At 50.3% G+C, this 17,603-nt stretch overlaps 8 protein-coding genes across 8 annotated transcripts; 4 read left to right on the top strand and 4 right to left on the bottom strand.

Moving 5' to 3' along the window:
* Positions 1-581: 581 nt before the first annotated feature.
* Positions 582-2,846, bottom strand: BDV38DRAFT_241091 (fungal specific transcription factor domain-containing protein). The gene is made up of 5 exons (XM_032053991.1): positions 2,016-2,846; positions 1,687-1,957; positions 1,452-1,627; positions 1,202-1,382; positions 582-1,147 (listed from the first exon to the last, which is right to left on the bottom strand). The coding sequence occupies exons 1-5, from the start codon at positions 2,517-2,519 to the stop codon at positions 603-605; spliced, it is 1,677 nt and encodes a 558-aa protein (XP_031915785.1). The 5' UTR covers positions 2,520-2,846; the 3' UTR covers positions 582-602.
* BDV38DRAFT_241088 (Zn(II)2Cys6 transcription factor domain-containing protein) lies at positions 2,842-3,238 on the bottom strand. The gene is made up of 2 exons (XM_032053990.1): positions 3,142-3,238; positions 2,842-3,080 (listed from the first exon to the last, which is right to left on the bottom strand). The coding sequence occupies exons 1-2, from the start codon at positions 3,180-3,182 to the stop codon at positions 2,906-2,908; spliced, it is 216 nt and encodes a 71-aa protein (XP_031915784.1). The 5' UTR covers positions 3,183-3,238; the 3' UTR covers positions 2,842-2,905.
* A 1,060-nt stretch (positions 3,239-4,298) lies between these two features.
* On the top strand, positions 4,299-5,182 carry BDV38DRAFT_280637 (PEX11 family protein; the record flags this gene model as incomplete). The annotated part of the gene is made up of 3 exons (XM_032059356.1): positions 4,299-4,365; positions 4,485-4,959; positions 5,020-5,182. The coding sequence occupies 3 exons, from the start codon at positions 4,299-4,301 to the stop codon at positions 5,180-5,182; spliced, it is 705 nt and encodes a 234-aa protein (XP_031915783.1).
* Positions 5,183-6,086: 904 nt separating this feature from the next.
* On the top strand, positions 6,087-7,241 carry BDV38DRAFT_291006 (uncharacterized protein; the record flags this gene model as incomplete). Its single annotated transcript, XM_032061630.1, has 3 exons — positions 6,087-6,454; positions 6,514-6,829; positions 6,888-7,241. The coding sequence occupies 3 exons, from the start codon at positions 6,087-6,089 to the stop codon at positions 7,239-7,241; spliced, it is 1,038 nt and encodes a 345-aa protein (XP_031915782.1).
* Positions 7,242-7,416: 175 nt separating this feature from the next.
* BDV38DRAFT_39714 (uncharacterized protein) lies at positions 7,417-7,694 on the bottom strand. Its single transcript, XM_032063279.1, has one exon. The coding sequence runs from the start codon at positions 7,631-7,633 to the stop codon at positions 7,475-7,477; it is 159 nt and encodes a 52-aa protein (XP_031915781.1). The 5' UTR covers positions 7,634-7,694; the 3' UTR covers positions 7,417-7,474.
* A 1,784-nt stretch (positions 7,695-9,478) lies between these two features.
* BDV38DRAFT_291004 (flavin monoamine oxidase family protein) lies at positions 9,479-11,064 on the top strand (the record flags this gene model as incomplete). Its single annotated transcript, XM_032061629.1, has 3 exons — positions 9,479-9,796; positions 9,863-10,163; positions 10,217-11,064. 3 exons carry the CDS (start codon positions 9,479-9,481, stop codon positions 10,969-10,971), a joined length of 1,374 nt encoding a protein of 457 aa, XP_031915780.1. The 3' UTR covers positions 10,972-11,064.
* A 494-nt stretch (positions 11,065-11,558) lies between these two features.
* BDV38DRAFT_241084 (Fusaric acid resistance protein-like-domain-containing protein) lies at positions 11,559-15,463 on the bottom strand. The gene is made up of 6 exons (XM_032053989.1): positions 15,336-15,463; positions 13,913-15,217; positions 13,443-13,848; positions 12,328-13,386; positions 12,098-12,262; positions 11,559-12,041 (listed from the first exon to the last, which is right to left on the bottom strand). Exons 1-6 carry the CDS (start codon positions 15,372-15,374, stop codon positions 11,941-11,943), a joined length of 3,075 nt encoding a protein of 1,024 aa, XP_031915779.1. The 5' UTR covers positions 15,375-15,463; the 3' UTR covers positions 11,559-11,940.
* A 17-nt stretch (positions 15,464-15,480) lies between these two features.
* Positions 15,481-17,576, top strand: BDV38DRAFT_39661 (SNG1 family protein). The gene has a single exon (XM_032063278.1). It carries the CDS (start codon positions 15,955-15,957, stop codon positions 17,485-17,487), a length of 1,533 nt encoding a protein of 510 aa, XP_031915778.1. The 5' UTR covers positions 15,481-15,954; the 3' UTR covers positions 17,488-17,576.
* Positions 17,577-17,603: the final 27 nt, after the last annotated feature.

Below are 17,603 nucleotides of genomic sequence, written 5' to 3'. Positions count from 1 at the left end.
TATCCAAATTGATGTGTAAAATTATGGAATCCTAGCACTGTAGGCCAGCAAGATGCAAATCGAGTTACGGTGGGGTCTTCTACTTGAGGGCAAATTGAAAGACCTGTGAACGATACCAATAGGCACGGGCCAGGCACAAGCTTTGTCTATATACCTTAGGTTGACCACGTAAACCTGTCTGGAGTCTGTGAACTATCAACGGTAGGAGATCGCGAGGGACTAGTATTCCGATCAAAGGATGGGGCAGGTGGGATTCATGCCGCTGTTTAGGCATCCTCAAGCGATGAAATATGCGTTGTTGAAGTGGTCGACTCATCAACAGTTTCGCTTGCTTGTTGGCAGGATAAACTACACAGTGCCGGAAGGCCCAACGTAGTTTCTATTTTTAAGATACCAGAGACAAACGTCATTCATCTTGTTGTAGGATTAAGGTCGTATACTACTCGAAGTAATAGTACAAATACAAGCGAGCACCGGTTGCAATGTCGGGCCGCCAGAGAAAAGGGTAGGTTTCCTGAGAAAACAATGGAGACACTGCGATCAGGCTTAGCACTTTCTTCTATTATTCTAAATCTTGAACGGCTGGAACTCCCTTGTCAGATTCACCCAAACGGATATGCGATACCACCGCCGTCCATCCAGTCCTGGCCGACATTCAAGACGTAGGGCATTTCCGAGCCGCCGATCTGATCCACAATGTGAAGAAATTCGTAGGAAGAGATGCCGATCACATTGTCCAGGGGATCGACGCTGGCCGTGATAGACTGACTCACGGAGGGTGACTGGGCGGATGACTCTGTGAAGGTTGGAGGCTCTGTCGGGGGCGTTTGTCCCCGGCATTCCTGACTAGGGGTCTCATCTGGCCCAGGCTCTGCAAGCCCCCGACCCGATAACGTGAGGACTTGTAGACCTTCCTGCTGTACGCGCTTGGCGAACTCCTGGAATAACCCTTCGATACACCGCAATTCATCCTTTCGTACCTCGGCCACCTTATTCCCACACATAATCATCTCATCCAGGATTGAGTGCGCAGACCTGCTATACGTATCATCATTAGACCCTGGTGGGTAGAGTGTGTTCGCCATAGTCAGATGGAGAGCAGCTGCGTATGTAAATTCGAGATCAAACGGGAGGAATGTTTCTGGTGCTTCGTGAGCTGATGCTCTCTACCGCATTCATGTGTCCACATCATTTAACGTACCCAGATGGCCATTCTCGTCCGACAATATTTGAAGCGTCTTCTCGGCAGACTTAATCCCAATGAATATCAAGGATTTGGGAAGAGCGAGAAACTTTTGCCAGTCTTCCTCTGCACGGCCTAACTTCTCTAGCCGTTCCTTCAGGACCGACAGAAGCAAAGGTCTGGTGGCAACGATCACGCACTAGGATGACATTCATTAGCACAGTTGGATAGGTCTCAAACACTTAAGATGTGGCACCCGTTCCCGTACCTGATGGTATAGTAAAATTATATGACGCATCTCCTGAGGCACATTATCCATGGAACCCTGGAAGCTAATCTGCATCATCTTTTCGATCTCTTCGGCATGCTTAGCCATGGCGTGCAGAATATTTCTCGTAATCTCTAGAAACCTTCCGAGTTGGGTCTTCTCTGTCCTATAGATGCCTATATGCAAGCACGTTAGAGATGAAATGCAATCCAACCCGGTCGAAGTGGGAACTTACTACTTAAAATAAAGGACAGCATTTGTGAAAGCCTCACTTGCAGGCTAAAGGTGATGTCCTGGAAGCCCATGCTTGGGGTGTTGATCAGGGTACTGATGTCGCTGTCCTTGGTCGTCATCGGCAGGCCCAGCGAGGATGACACGTGCCTGTCCATAATGTAGAGGGTCCACCAGAGGTTTCGGCATCGGGTTACCGTTGCAGTGCCCAGTTCCTGCTCAGGAAGCTGAGTGTGTAAGCCCTCCAGGTGTGCTATGCGTACTGCATGTCCGACCTATGCGGCGCAGCGCGTAGATTAGCGGGGAACATCTAGCTGATCAACCCATGCTTACGTGTACGTGAGCCGCCTCTCTGTGGTCTATTGCATACAGATATAGCCCGGCCAGGGCCAAGGTCTCGATGGCCAACAGACTATCCTTTCCTGTGGAGGTATGATTCGGCATGACGGACATAGCCCGCGCGAAGAACTTGGCGCCGGGTGGGCTGGATTGGTTTCGAGGCCGTGACACAAATGCATTGCCAAGTGCCAGGACCAAAAGGAATTGTACAAACCAAAAACGAGGTTTGCTGGCCTTATCAGCTGCATCGCTCGCGTAAAATTCATGCATCTGGGACACAAAGATATCTTCATCAAAGAACCGGTACATTTGCCCCAGGTGAAACTTGACAATATTGAACAGGTATAAGGCATAATCAACCGAAGGCAAGCCACTTGTGTCATATGGCTCGCTGGCCGTGGCGCGGTCCCACACGAACGGATAGATATCACCATCCAGATAGAACTTGGGAATATTATGTGTCGCATTCAGGTCGAGCTTCTCGGTCATCATGACCATCAGTCGCGCTGTGAGCGACCATGCCGACGTCGGGGCCAGCCAAACTGTTCCGTGTGTCAGCGTGGGTAACCAACGTTATCATCATGGATGGCGGACGAACTCCAGTTTCGCTGTTCCATATGCGGGTCCTTAATGACCGTTGAGGGTAATGTGAAGGGGCTCGTCCAGATGTTGCATGTATACTCGCTCCCCTGCGATGCTGATGATCCCCGGGACTGGGGGTCGACTATCTCTGCTGCGACCTGGTCATCATGGGCGGTACTCTCCTCGTCGACCCCATCCCCAATCCGAAAGGCCGAGTCCCACGAGCGTTTGGCTCCTGAAGCACGTTGCCAGTTGTAGGCCTGCTTCTGCAAATCACGAAGATACCTAGTCCATCGTCCCGGTTACCTCTTGCCCACCCGACGACAGGGAAGGGGGGCTTGGCAAACGACCAACCTCTCAGACACGAGCACTTTACTATTTGCCTCTGAAAACTGGCAAGTGAGTGATCGTCGGATACAGTTGGCGCAGGGTTCGTCGCCAGAGCATTTTACCTTGCTCTGGCGGCAAGCAATACACCTAACCACATTTCTTAGTAACACGGCACATTTTCCAGTACCAGGACATGGGACTACCTTACGCAATTGCAGTTCGTCTCGGCTTATGGCTCTCTGCTTGCATCCCTGCTGTCTAGATACTGGGTGGATGAACTGGCAGGCCAGGAGCTCTGTCTGGGGGTCGCCGGAACAACAACCGCTCACTCACCCTGGACACAAACATTTTTGGTAGTTTTTATCATCATAGAAATCACACCCCGCACGACGGGAACACTTTTCCCTTTTCAGTCAACCCACGTGAGTGGTCAATTCTCCATCGTCGCCACCAAACAACACACGACTATTCGTGCGTTAACACTTACCCTTCCAGGGCAAACCTGCCTCACGTGCGCGCATCTCTCTGCTTTCTCTCTCGACCCTTACGGACGAGAACCAATAACTACAGCTTCTTCAAAACCACACATAGGAATAACCATGTTATTATGATATGATAGGTAAAGGAAACTGTTACATATAATCGGGTAGTACTTTGTAGTATTCACTGAATCATTATACTAATCAAGTGGCTAAACATGGGCATGCTATTAACGTTAAGAGTATATATATAACCTAGTCATGGACCTCTAAGACCGAGGACATCTAGGAATAACTTGGACACAACTTTGGTGTTGAGAGAGTTTCAATGACTACTAATAACGCTAATAAGGGCAGTGATAGGGCTACTATATAATAGAGATCATTCTGCTGAAGAAAACAAGTTGAGCTGGCGATACTGAAGTGGCCAAGTGGGGACCTTTTCGGAAGGCCTCCCGGTCTTATAGTCGGATTCGCCGACCATATAATCGATAGCTTCGACGGTGCCCTGGCTTTGGCAAACTGGTTGAAACTTGGAATCAAGGAAAAGTTCGTCACGGTCGACCCGATATACGAGGTCAGTGTCTTCTACAGACTGCCGATGATGCTGATGTCTGACGCGATAGCCGCCGAGGGATCTTCTATTTCCAGATCTCGGAATCGCCAGCGAGATTTCCACCCGATTTGGCATGAGATGTGCGGCGGATTATTTTCGTTCTCCCAACGCCAGACAACAACGCCCAATCCGCGCCTATCTCACGTCAACATCGTCTCTACAATACCTGTGATTTCTTCGCTATTGCGTGTGGCGGAAACTTGCGCGACACACCTCGACTGTCCGACCCGCAGCACTTATTGCGAACAACGTTGATCGACGACTGAGATCATGGTCGCAAATACGCTGGACTGCCCCCCTGTGCTGGCGCATTATTTCCGCTTTGTCGCAACGACCGGTATGTTAGCTGCATCTCCTTCTTCGATTCCTCCCTCCGTGCCAGACATTTATGGACTTTGATTGTTCGTTGCGCTGCGTGTCCACGAAACAACCCGAATAACCTGGATCAAATCCCAGTGGGCCGTGACAAGCTTCTACGTACGGCGCAGTACTTCTCACAGTTCTACATCTGGCACCTATACCGCAGAAATTACCGACAGTCGGTGATCGACCCTTACAGTGCCGTCCGGAAGCAACTCGGTACCACGCGCAAGATCCTACGTCTCGGCAACTTCTTAGGAAATCTCCAGACCCTTACCCGTGTCATGAGCAAGACGAACTCTAGTGAACCGGTGCTAAAATACTTGGCTATCGGGGGTCAACTCGGCTTTGGGGGATACCTGTTCTTCGACAACATCACGGCAATCAAGGCGATCGGGATCCACAAGTTGCCGTCAGCTGAGCGCCTAGATGTTCTAGCGGATCAATTCTGGGCTGCTGGTTTAATTTGCAGCATCATGACGTGCCTCTACACCTTGTTGCACTCGCAGCGAGGGAAGAGAACGAAGCGCGAAGACGGCGAACGAGATTGGGATGATAAGACACGTGCCAAGTACGTTGGATTTGTATATCATTCGCATGCAGTGCAGAATGCTAATTGGTTGGGTTCTAGGAAGCGATCGGCTGCCTGGATTCAGCTCATCTCGGACCTGTGCGACTTGACCGTCCCGGGAAAGACTTTGGGTTGTCCTGCGCTCGACGACGGCGTTGTTGGCATGGCCGGTACCATGAGTAGTTTGATAGGGGTCTGGAGCCAATGGAAAGAGACTGCGTAGATGAGAGCCCATTCTGATTACACACCGTGTTCTAATTGTACATTTACCCTCTGTCATGAGACAGCTGGTATCGAACGAGAACGGCCTAGAACTTCATAGACTCCGTATAAGATACAATGTCGGTAATCCAGCCACTGCGACGAGTCCTTCTACAGAACGGCCAAGTTCCTCTCAAAGCTACAGCGCGTTGGACCTGTTGGATAATACCTAGAGTCAATGTTCGATTGGAAACGTAGTTCTTCTCCGCAGTACATACCGTTCACGGTGGATGAAGAGGCCATTAGACATCTTGTACTAAGTGATAAACCCCGGACTCTAATACCCGAATGATGTAAAATAGAGCCCAAATGGATAAAGATGTGTCATGGTTATTGAGGTACGCGCACCGCCGCGTTATGAAATCATGGGAAGACGCGGCACAACCGATATATCCCTTCCCTACCGTAAAAGGAATTGATCGTTGTAACTGATGTGAGCGAGTCCGTTTCTCTTGCACGGGCTATCACAGCAAGGTGTCTTTGGCTGAATGCCCCGTATAGTAATGTGTTGGAAGAAGTCTCGACGGGATGGACATCGGGGTCATTACCGACGAGGCGTCAGCTGGCATGCGAACCGCACCGGGCAAAGTGCCCCAGTATAATCGGCAATTTTGGCCGACGGCGTCCTATATAGAAAACCACTCATACATTCTAATAGCCTCATCGGGAATGCCGAAGGTAGTCAAAACCTCAGTAATGATGGAGATGACATTTGCGGGGCAGATCCTACTGGCCTCAATGGTTATATATACCTCACTTCTATCGCGTAGGACATGATAATTCTCCAGAGATTCAAGCTTGAGCAAACATCAAAGTCAGCGAATTCCGAGCCCAGCAGCATTCCGTGTGCTCTACCTTCTCACACAATGGCCCCAGCAGCACTTGACGACCCTACAACACCACCAAGAGTGGTGGGACCAGCAACCAAAAAGGCAACACGCCCAACCAACCAGATTCCTCAATCTATGATTGATGAAGCACGAATGGTGACAAAGGAAGCCTTTGACCCCAAAGTCCACCTGAACTATGAACCTCCCAAAAAGATTTACACAATGAAGGAGATCGGACTTGCGGGTCATGGGATCTCACCGAATGCCGCATCGGAGCCCTTTTCACTCTTTACCGAAGAGGCTATCAGGCAGATGAGAGCGGAAATCTTTAGTGAAGAGGCCCTCAAAGATTGCCAATACACTTCCACCTTCATTAAAAACATGGTTCGAGGCATGGGCCCTGCGTACGTGCAACCGGTGTTCTACTTGCTTTCATGTTGCGAATCACTGACCGTTCTCCCAGACTCGCTCCATTTATCTATGATGCGTGGAATCATCCAGAGGTTATATCCAAAATCTCCGAAGTTGCCGGTGTGGACCTCATTCCCTCGATTGATTTTGAGATCGGAAACGTCAACATCTCTTTTGGTGATGGTACCACGGCCACGTTGGGTAAGACCGTAGATGTCGAGGACAGAACATCTGCTGTTGCCTGGCATTACGATAGCTTTCCCTTCGTCTGCGTGACGATGCTGTCGGACTGCACGGGCATGGTTGGTGGAGAGACTGCCCTGCGGAGACCCGACGGACACATCATGAAGGTTCGCGGTCCAGCCATGGTATGTCCCTCACATGTATCCCAGAAAAGCTGGGATTGAATGCTGACTGTTATACTAGGGAACCGCTGTGGTGTTACAAGGGCGATACATCGAGCATCAAGCGCTGAAGGCCCTCGGTGGTCGTGAGCGGATTAGCATGGTCACATCGTTCCGACCCAAATCACCGATGATTAAAGATGAGACTGTGCTCACTGGTGTACGGGGAATCAGTGAGCTGAACAGCTTGTACAGTCAATATACGGACTATCGACTGGAACTCTTAGAGGAGCGTCTTAGAATTATCTTGAAGGAAGAACGACGCCGCCAGGCTGCAAAGCGCCCCTTTGATATACCTAAGATGAGGAGGTTTCTGTTGGAGCAGAAGAATTTCTTGGATTCTATGCTGGAGGAGCTTATCGAGGTGGATGATTAGATATTCGCTAGGGGCGTGGTAGGGGTTAGAGGTGGAAATATCTTGAACACTGTTATTGTAATTTACACTAGAAAGGATAGACGAGCCATATGAGAGAATTAAACGTATTCACATTAAACTTGCATCCATAGACTCAGGCGACACTGCTACCGTCTCACCCTCTCTGCACCTTGCCCGAATTTCTTTCTAGATTGACTATCAACGATATATCGTATGAACTATAATTGTTACTTTTATATTAAACAAATCATAATAGAAAACTTGAAGTATGCAAACACATAATAGATCCACGTATCTTGCGTGGCTGTAGCCGAGCTGAGTAGACCCATATTCCTCTGCGAGGTTGCATCGAAAGGATGATAACCGAAAGGATAGAAGATATAATCTGTCATGATCGTTCTTGTCCTGTAGGTTCAAGCTCCCCTGAACCTTGGACTACTTACAGAGCACTGCTTAGTTGTCCTCGTCTTGCACCCACTCGTCCTCCTTACGACACCAGACTAGCGCCTCCTCTTTGTCGTCGTCGATATTGAGGGTGCTGTGTCCATGAAGAATCGGTGTATCGAGCCCCTCAATAACTGGCAATAATGGCAGCGTTTGTGCCTTCTCCACTAGAGGCTTTGCTATATGGGTATCGAGGCCTGCATCTCAGCCCCTTGATTGTGAATATCCATTGAGACAATAGGTCATAATATCATGCACTCGAAGAAATTGGAATCTTGGAGCACCACATCCAGGAATTTCGCCTTCTCATCCCAGTCCTCAATTCCAATATTTCTAATCACACTGAAGTAGCCTATGTCTTCTGCGGTTACGACAACCTTGGCTGGTTGGATCCTGTAACAAGACCCCTCGCGCCAAATTAAAGACGAAGTTCGGTCAAGCTACAGGAACTAGTAGTTTTGGGCAGTGGTGCCGAATGCCACCGACGCATCGACATGCTGATAGCCATTGAAGAAACATTCAGCATAACGGGGAAGCAACGATATCTTAGGACCATTCGTGACTTATAGGTGGAAAGACGGTAGAATATGGCAATGGTGAATCACTAAGCTTACCTCTACGCACTACGATGGGTTTAGCAATAAACCACCAACCTACCATATACCAGCTCGACTACAAATATAGCATATGGTCGCCGTCCATGAGGACTTTTATTTCCAGCATGCTAAAGTAGCCTATTCGATTATTTATTTAATATCCATATAAGCCGATTGGGGCCCCTCGCAACGCACACATAGTTCCTGCGTAAGTTGCATTCGGGAGATGCAGCATTCCAGCGACCTTCACTTGTGTTGGTTCCGGTCCTATCGCGCATTAGGCAATAAATCGATCTCGAGTAGCTGCACAGCTGATGGGGCCACATAGGGTTGAATATCATATTATAGAAGAAGACGAACGAATAAGTGGATGCTAGGGCGCTGTTCTATCACGAAATGTTCGAAAGCAATGTAACCCTAATTTCACTAATCCCTGACCAAGACCATGCTTAATTCTGTCTTCTGGCAATGTGACAGGCCCATGAGAAAAGTATTGAAATAACGCCGTAGGACATAAGTAGCCTAGTAATAAGGGTAGCCAAGCCTGCGCAGCGGCCATGCTTTCAGCACGTGGTAGTAGATCCTTAAGATAAGCATACTTTAGTGCATTGGCAACGGAAGACAGGCCCATGGCACTATAAAGGTCTTACAACCCTGACATATACCTCCCCTTGTACGGGGAATTGGTATCATGTTTGCATCATTGTATACGGTTTGGCGGTGGTTTATATGCGACTACATTTGACCTTTGAGATCTGAACATTGCCAAGACAGGGTCTGGGTATTACCGATGCCCCAGGCCGCGGGCGTCAATGAGGAGGTCAAAGAGTGTTCCCTGAAGTTCAAAGTATGAGACTGCAAGCTAGATGTACTATTTCCAAAACATCTCTCTGGAAAACTGGCCGAGATGTGAAGGCTTTGGCTGTCGACGGTGCTCTCATTTTTCTAACTGGATCGGGTAATTTAAACCATCTCGGCCTTCGGGTCAGCCGATTAAATCGTCAGCGCATCGGATGAGAACCCGAGGCCTACAATCCACCCGATGAAGGTCAGGAGTTGGATTGCAAGAGCCGACAGACAACTGAATGGAGAAGTAGGTTGGTATGAATTAAATATCTCTCAACACCCCCTTCGTTGGTTGTCATTGCGAGAATCCTTCACCTGTACTATAACCCTTGAACCGTATTATCCGCCCTCATGTTGGACGTTATTGTGATTGGAGCTGGCTTCAGCGGCCTTCAGGCAGCCTATTCGGCTCAACAAGCTGGCCTCTCGGCGGCAGTTGTTGAAGCCCGGGATCGCGTTGGTGGCAAGATATGGAGTGTGCCACTTGCTTCTGGCCGGGGCTACGCTGAGCTCGGCGGAGCATGGATCAACAACAGCCTCCAGCCACGTGTCTGGAAATATGTGGAGAGATTTGGCCTGGAGGTCGTGACGCAACGGTTAGAAGGAACGGCTGTCATGCAAGAAAATCAAGACAGTCGACTTGAATTTCCTTTTGGCGTTACGCCCGACGTGAGTAACAATCTAGTCCCCCAATCGCGCCCACAAGAATAGGCCTGCTCTAACGGACAGATACAGTGGTCTGAGGCGGAGAAGAAGAACCTGGAGTATATTCGCGATCACATCCAAGCTGAATCTTTAAAGCCTGGCTTGCCAAGTGCACAGGATGACAGTGTCAGCTTGGATCAGTATGTCCGCAATCTCGGTGCCCTACCCAAGGTTGCCAACATGGTGAATCTCTGGGCACGGGTCATGCATGGCTTGGAGTCCACAGAAGAATCAGCCGCCTGGTTTATTGACTACTGCCGTCGCAATAAGGGCCTGCTGGCCATCAGGGCGGATGATTCTACCGGCGGTCAATACATGAGATTCAAAGATGGTACGGCTTACCCGGCTAGTTGAATGTAGGGAGACGACTAATAAAACTTGTAGGGGCACAGTCCATTGCTGAGGAAATTGCTCGCTTGGTTGGAGCGCAGAATATTCACCTGGGGTCACCAGTTGCTTCGATCAACGAGCACGGCTCATATGTAAGCGTCGTCACCCGCGATGGAAAGACGTTTGATGCCAAGAAGTGTATCTTGTCAATTCCCAGTACCATGTATAGGGAACTGAACATCACCCCTGCGTTGCCCAAGCCAGTGCAAGAGGTCACCGATGGGACTGTCCTCGGTGATTATAACAAGGCGATCGTCTGTTATGATAGGCCATGGTGGCGGAGTGAGGGATTCAACGGGTATTTCGCGAGCTACACAGGTCCTGTGATATTGGCCAGAGACACCAGCGTGGATGAAAGAAACCATTTCTCCTTGACGTGCTTTGTTAATGGCCAGCCTGGGCGTGATTGGGGCAAGCTGTACCCCCATGAGCGTCGCGCAGTGGTCCTGAAGCAAATCGCGAAGATATTCAACGCCGATGCCAACTCGGAAGCCTTCCGGCCAATCGAGGTCTTTGATCAGGTTTGGAAGCACGAGGAATTCAGCAGAGGTGCTTTAGCTCCTGTCCATGCGATTGGGCATCTCACCAAATACGCGTCCGTGTACGGTAAGCCGGTTGGCAATATCCATTTCGTGGGAACGGAATATAGCACAGAATGGAAAGGATACATGGAGGGGGCTCTCTGCTCAGGAGAACGGGGTGCTCGTGAGGTCGTGGAAGCCATGCAGAAAGTACCGGCAAAGCTATGATGAATTGTTTCGATTCCAACTTCCGCTCAAACTATGTTACTGTCTATATTAGCGTTGTATTACTTACTTATAGCAGATGAGAAATAATTGTAGCATCTGATATCTTCATGAACATCTTGTTTGAAGGGTTCCTGCCTCCATATAAAACTCTCGACGTAGGTGTTGACTTGGCATTATCACCTAGTCTCATAGCCAAGGAAAGATTCTATATGATGAAATCAGCATCTGGGTATAATTCCCTACACTAAGGACATAGGCCGTATGGTGTACTAGTAATACATTGCAACTTTCGCTCTCCTTTCTACTCAGCTGTTCAATCACTTCATACAGGAAGTAAGAACCCTGACTAGAAGACTATCACAATCCCCTTTGGCTCACTGCGCGTAACATAAAGAGAGGAGGAAAAGCACGGTATAACTCAATGAATTTGACTTCTATTCATTTTCATGCATGCTAATATACTCTTTTCACCCAAGCCGAGCAGGAAAGCGCCGTAAGGAAAAGGATGAACGCCGCTTGGAGGCAAAAGAGGAACTAAACAAGCTATTATAGAATATAGTCTATCTTGTATACTACTGGGATTGGGTAAAAAGATAGTGTAGCTATAAAAAAAGTACAGGGTAAAGGATACATAAAAACAACCTTCTACAAAATGAATTGTAATAGATAGTATTACGGGGAGTATCCGCAATATGAGTTGTATAATGTTATACATACTCCTACTTGGAGTTAATCTAGGGCTGGCAGTTGTAGATGTGAAGAAGCGGGACGATCACCCAGGAGCCTCAATTAGAACAGCTCAAAAGTCGGCTTCAGCTGAGCAGAGGTTTTGAAATCTAATTCTGCGGACCCCGCTAGTGGATGGAAAATAGCAACACTCCTTCACTTGGGTAAAGTCCAAAGAAAAAGAACGACTAACCATTGGAAGCTGGGACGAGGTATGTACATGGCCAAGGCAAACCCATAAGGTTAGTCGTAATTCACGACACGTTCCCCTATGCCAGGCGATAAGCGACCGACATCGGCTAGAATCTCCGCCATCTTGCCGATGATCTGATCGATTACGAGAACTAGAGTCCCCGTCAGGAACGCGATGAATGGCGGGATGATCGGTGGGAGAACTTACTATAGGCATACAATAGGCTGTAGGTTTCTTCAAGTGCCGATGGAGAGGTTTCGTCCCCACTGCGATAGAGGAAAATAGTGGCCAGAAGCCGGTCGCGTGAATGCTTCACTTTGGAAAGGTCGACCTGGTTCGGTGGACGTGCGTGCGCGATCGACGAAGCGATGGCTGAGGTTCGGTGTCAATACTAACGCGTCCACTACGACGTGGACTGGGCCTGCGGGAGAACTTACCTCCTAAGAGATGGCTAATCTGCCCGGACAGATTTTGTCGCTCTCGAGATGTGTGTCGCAGCAGAGACAGTTGCTGCTCGGAAGGAGGAATACCAAGCAGCTGCAGATCTAAGGCATGGAGATCATCCACGATGGATTGAGTGTGTTGAATGATCTTGCCATATGCGGTGTCGGGAAAGGGGGCGTTCAATTCAATTTCGTAGCGGGCTGCAACCCGAAGAGTCTCTAGATCTGACAGCAGGCTCTGCATTTTGAGCCGGTCCTCCGGCGTCATATACAAAGCAGCAATGCCCGGGTTCGTTATTCGCCGAGCCAAGGGGTCTGTGTCCCAAATGCGACCTAATCGGAGCCAAACCAGCTTCAATGTAGTCCTGAGCTTCTTCCGAGCACTGATAGGCCAAACGCCACGCGTCACAATAACGCCCCAAATGCATCCCGAGAGCACCGCTGCGACTCGGTGCAGGGTAATTTGGGTTATATCCGGATTGCTACCGCTTCTCTCATCGGGATCTTCGTCGGCGCTACTTTGGGAGAGCGAGAACGAATAGAGCACGGATAGATTATAAGTAAGCATGATAAATCGACCCAACGGGCCCTGGCCCTTGTGCAGACTGACGTAGAAGGTACATATGGCCATGACGAACCCGAGAACTGCTAGCCCAAAGGCATTGCTGCCTGCGATCGACCAGACGAGGATCGAACAAAGTGCTCCAATACATGTCCCCAGAAATCTGGCATACCCAGTGGTGTTTGACGCACCGATAGTCATCGAACAGACTAACATGTACGAGACCAGGCCCCATTCCCCTTTCCAGTAAAGATAGATGGGCCGTGTGAACGAGAGAAATGAAGGCAAGGCAAAGAGTGCCGCGCCAACGCCAACCTTGAAAGCAAATCTTGTTTCGTCCTTTCGGAAGAAGCTCGCTGCTCTCCCAACATGACGGCAGATTCTATCTCTAAATGGTCGTAGTCGGGAAGGTCTTTCGAAGCTGGACGTTCCGAGCAGCTCCCTCTGATAGCCCGGAGCTGCGTCAGTCAGGAAAGCTCTGGGATCTAGTCCTGGCACGTATTGGTCAATATGTGTAGTCAACCGACGCCCTATCTGTGGTACTCACCATCATTCGGATGGTTCATATACCGACTTCTCGATGGATCTCGTCGCCAGAACTTGATCCAACTCCATGATTTCTTTCTATGGTACCCAGCGGTTGTAACTTGGAAGTCCGCGAGAATCGTCAACAACTCTCCCAATTGTTCACCGAACTTCAGTAACGAGTAGCTGAAATGCGCACAGATGGCGGCCACCTCTTTGAAGTATGCTTCCTGTTCGAATGTACCAGTCGATTTATCCAATTTCTCTCGGTAAAGCAGGCCAAATGCTTCTCTCTGGGCCTCCCGATATTCTTCAATGGCTTGGGTTAGCATGGCGGCGGAGCCGTGGTTCATAACGACTCTGTTGTCAAGGGATAGCCCCAGAGGGACTTCCGCAGATATATTCATTAACGTGAGAGTTAGCGACCGCTGTTATAGGTTAGTCAGGAAAGAATGTTGTAGGTACAGAAAGCGGTAGACCAGGGCCAAGTACCATAGAGGGAGCTAGTCGGTCAACAAAGGAATCAAAAAGCTCCGTGACTAGTGAGCTCTCCGGGGCTCGCCTATCGCTAGCTTTGCCTAGCTGTCCCGCGACGGGTTGACCGTTGCCCGACGCAGTCGTTTCCAACATTCCCATGTCCACCGGTTGAAGTATGGGGACATCATCGGGAGACGTCGTGCTTTGCTGGTGGTTCCGAGTTGCCGTGGAGGCATTCGCATTGGGACCATCAAGAGGATGGTCGGTGAACTTAGGTCGCTTGAGCGTCTCTAAAGCTAAAAGTGCCGAGCTGTGTAGAGCGCCCGTAGTATGTACGATGCCATGGGCCCAGTGAACCAGTTTTTCCTCATGACCGTATGCTCTCTCCCAGCCTGCAACGTACTGCTCCAACTTCGTCTCATATAGCAGCTTGTGTAACTCCCCGTGGGCCTTCTTCAGACGTGTAGACGCTCCGGTATAGTCGAAACCCTGCAAGTCGTGTTGCGTCCTTCGCAGGAACCCCTCCGTGATGATCGATTGCATGATCGCCATTGACCTGGTGGCTACGGCCAGGTTCGAGCGCAGTTTCTTCTGTGCCGAGACCGGGAAGACTAGAAACGATACGGTCATCGTGGTACCAATGCCCATAAGGAGCATCTTCAAGACCTGCGATACCTTTGCGAGCGAGACACTGCCCCGCTGAATGGCGCCTTCTTTCGTGAGAACCACGATCAGTGCAAGCGACGCCAGCGAACAGGCGACATTGACCAGTGGGTCGCTCATCTTCTGCTTTGTCCACGCAATGAACCCGAATCCCAGACCGACAAAAATGATCAAAACCAGCGCATGGCCCAGTTCAATCATGCGCCGCTGGTGGAAGTAGATGGTTACGTACATGCTTGTGAGCGAGACGAGTGCCGCGTAGATGAATGCGAGAGCGGCGCATATCAGGGCTTTATACATGCTCCCTTTGGACCGCGCGGGGTGGAAGTACACCGTGATAGTGGCGACGATATGTTTCCCTTCCTGAGGACCTAGCAATGCCGCCACCACGGGGATGAACGTGGCCAGGGAGCCGAGGAGGTATGCCAGACCACATTTCATGACTCCGATCCCTTCCTCCGACGCGATGAATTGCCGTGCCTGTAGCCATCTGTCCGTTATATGCTCGACTATTTTGGCGACGCACCCCGGCTGCGTGCGGTGAGGCTCGTTGAGGAATGGCTCTCGTTCATCCTCCCGAGGACTCCGGACCCCGGGACTTGCGATGGGAAGGAGGAGGTCATGGTGAGATCCGGCGAGGGCGGAGGAAACCGAGGCCTATTCGTCATGGTCTCATCTTAGTGCAGGGATTCGAAGCATAAAGAAATCAATCACTTGGAGAACTTGGAGTGGACTCAGTGGAGCCTTTGGTATACAGTGCGCAGGTTGACGTTACCTCCGGACGCACATCAGCAGAGCTGGTCAACAGGGACATCACATGTGTGCGAAAGTGAAGGATTAGTTGCCAAGGTCGTGTCCGAGGTGCAAAACAGGACGTGCGTGAGGAAGAGGCGCATCTTCACTGTTGTTGGCGCCGACGTTGTTTCTTTCTTTGAGTTGGAGCGGAAGCATGACGGTTGAATGCCTGAGTCTGCAGGCATTCACAAGTCCAGGCACCCATTGCTGACTCAGCCCCATCCAGAGTCACCTGATCTGGCGAGACGTCGATCGCCAGATCACAAGAATTATCTCATGCTGACGAGAAGCTTAGCAGAGATATTGACCGTTCGCCTGGACCAACCAAAAACTAGAACGTATAATGTAGCTCGCTCGTCTCCATATGGATGGAATCCTCTATCGACTCTCCTCGTATCTGCCGTCACGTGAAGGTGATCGAGAAGTTGCATTCGGCCTCTTCCAAAACCCTCACTTCATGGTCGAAATATATATATAGACTGCAGAATGTACCACGGTTGATCAACACCGTGACGGGATCATTACTCCAGAGCCCCCTTGCGCAGCTGGCATTCCACTCTGAACTGTAAGACTACCTTTACCCTCATTGAGCGTTTCCGATGCATTTCTACCCCAAAGCGCGACATCAGCCACACCCCAGCATCCACGACCCTTCTGTTCGCCGGCGTCGATGGGGACTGCTCAAAGCAGCTGGTCTGAACTTCATCGTACTGCAGCTTCTCTTTCTCGGTCTCTTCTGTTACTTGTTCGGCTCCCTCTTCCAGCAGACCTCGCATACGCAGAACCTGCATGTTGTCTTTGTCGACTACGATGGGGGAGCGGTGGGAAGCGCAATTCGCGCCGCGTACCAGCAGCTGAAGGGTCCTGGTTTCCCCACGTTGAACGAGCAATCGGTGTCGGCGTATCCCCGGCCGAGCACCGTCACATCTGCCGTGTGTAAGATCGACTATTGGGGTGGGTTATACACGTCTGTGAATGCATCAAATCGCTTGGCTGCCGCATTCGGAGGAGGTCCTGCGGCAGCCTCGTATAACAACAGCGATGTTCTCACTCTGGTCTGGAATGAAGCACGGTATCCCACGGTGGTGGATTCCGCCATTGCGAACAATATGCAATCACTCTCGGAAGCTGCACGAGTGGCCTATTTCAAAACAAATGGGATGCAGGCACTCGGGAGCTTGAACGACAGGGATCCCGCTGCCCTGGCGGCGTTTACCAACCCCTGGACGTTGGCTTCAATCAACATCCAGCCCACGACTCAAGGCTCCCGGCTCATCTACAATACCTTGGTAATTATCTTGATTCTGATCCAGGAATTCTTCTACTTGGGTTACATCAATGGCCTGTATCAGCAATTTCAGCTGTATGTCACCATAGCAGCGCCACGGATTGCCACCGTCCGCCAGCTCATCTCAGGGTTATACACGCTGTCGGGATCACTATGTACAACGGGTGCCATCTGGGCTTTTCGCCATGGGTGGCATGTCGATGGCGGGCAGTTCGCCCTGACCTGGATGGCCTTGTGGCTGTTTGCCCACTGCAACTTTCTTGTCCTTGATGTCTTCACGATCTGGCTCCCCCCACCGGGTGTGCCGATGGCCCTCATCTCGTGGGTGGTTTTGAATGTCACATCGATCCTGCTCCCATTCGAACTCTCCCCAGGGTTCTATCAGTGGGGATATGCGTTGCCCGCACACAGCATCTTCCAGGTGCTGGTGGACATTTGGTCCGATGGCTGCAACCCGCAACTGTACTACGCGTTACCAGTTTTATTCGCGTATGAATTGATCGCACTAACGTTAAGCTCTGTGGGGGTATACCGGCGGGCCCACTACGCCGTCATTGCGAAGGAGATCGAAGAGAAGACGTGGAAGGACCGTGTCGCTGCGGCGCTCTCGGAGCAACAACAGCAACCGATGCTGGAGGAACCTCCGTCGCCCTCGACACCGGACTCCGCGCTTACGGAGAGTCAACAGCAGCAAGACCGCACGCGACGGCGAAGTACTGCTGCAGGTATTCCCGATCAAGAAGCACTGACCGGCCAGCTATGGCGAGAGATGTCCCGGGTCGAGAAGGCCCCCTCTGGCCGACGAAATACCGGTCCCTGTTTCGACTTGCCTTTCACTGACTAGTTCGATGCGGTCCTCACTGTGTAGAATCCCTTTGTACTTGATCGCAATCTATGAGTGAACTTTCGGTTTAAGTGATATACTACCAGCAATATATCGCACATTGCAACGATCTTGGA

This window comes from Aspergillus pseudotamarii (genome assembly GCF_009193445.1).
Source record: "Aspergillus pseudotamarii strain CBS 117625 unplaced genomic scaffold BDV38scaffold_14, whole genome shotgun sequence".
NCBI classification, from domain to species: domain Eukaryota; kingdom Fungi; phylum Ascomycota; class Eurotiomycetes; order Eurotiales; family Aspergillaceae; genus Aspergillus; species Aspergillus pseudotamarii.
The sequence above is the reverse complement of the archived record's forward strand: the minus strand, read 5'-3'. Positions and strand labels throughout refer to the sequence as shown.

Bases quoted from the DNA above. Each gene is read 5' to 3' on its own strand.
- BDV38DRAFT_241091 (XM_032053991.1), bottom strand. From the start codon at position 2,519: ATGGTCATGATGACCGAGAAGCTCGACCTGAATGCGACACATAATATT. The intron at 1,958-2,015 runs GTAAGCATGGGT...TGCGCCGCATAG, and splicing joins GAGAGGCGGCTCACGTACAC to GTCGGACATGCAGTACGCAT. The intron at 1,628-1,686 runs GTAAGTTCCCAC...GCTTGCATATAG, and splicing joins GCTGTCCTTTATTTTAAGTA to GCATCTATAGGACAGAGAAG.
- BDV38DRAFT_241088 (XM_032053990.1), bottom strand. From the start codon at position 3,182: ATGCAAGCAGAGAGCCATAAGCCGAGACGAACTGCAATTGC. The intron at 3,081-3,141 runs GTAAGGTAGTCC...AAATGTGGTTAG, and splicing joins CCGAGACGAACTGCAATTGC to GTGTATTGCTTGCCGCCAGA.
- BDV38DRAFT_39714 (XM_032063279.1), bottom strand. From the start codon at position 7,633: ATGACAGATTATATCTTCTATCCTTTCGGTTATCATCCTTTCGATGCA.
- BDV38DRAFT_39661 (XM_032063278.1), top strand. From the start codon at position 15,955: ATGCATTTCTACCCCAAAGCGCGACATCAGCCACACCCCAGCATCCAC.
- BDV38DRAFT_241084 (XM_032053989.1), bottom strand. From the start codon at position 15,374: ATGTCCCTGTTGACCAGCTCTGCTGATGTGCGTCCGGAG. The intron at 13,849-13,912 runs GTACTTGGCCCT...AACCTATAACAG, and splicing joins ACCGACTAGCTCCCTCTATG to CGGTCGCTAACTCTCACGTT. The intron at 12,042-12,097 runs GTAAGTTCTCCC...CGGGGACTCTAG, and splicing joins CAGCCTATTGTATGCCTATA to TTCTCGTAATCGATCAGATC.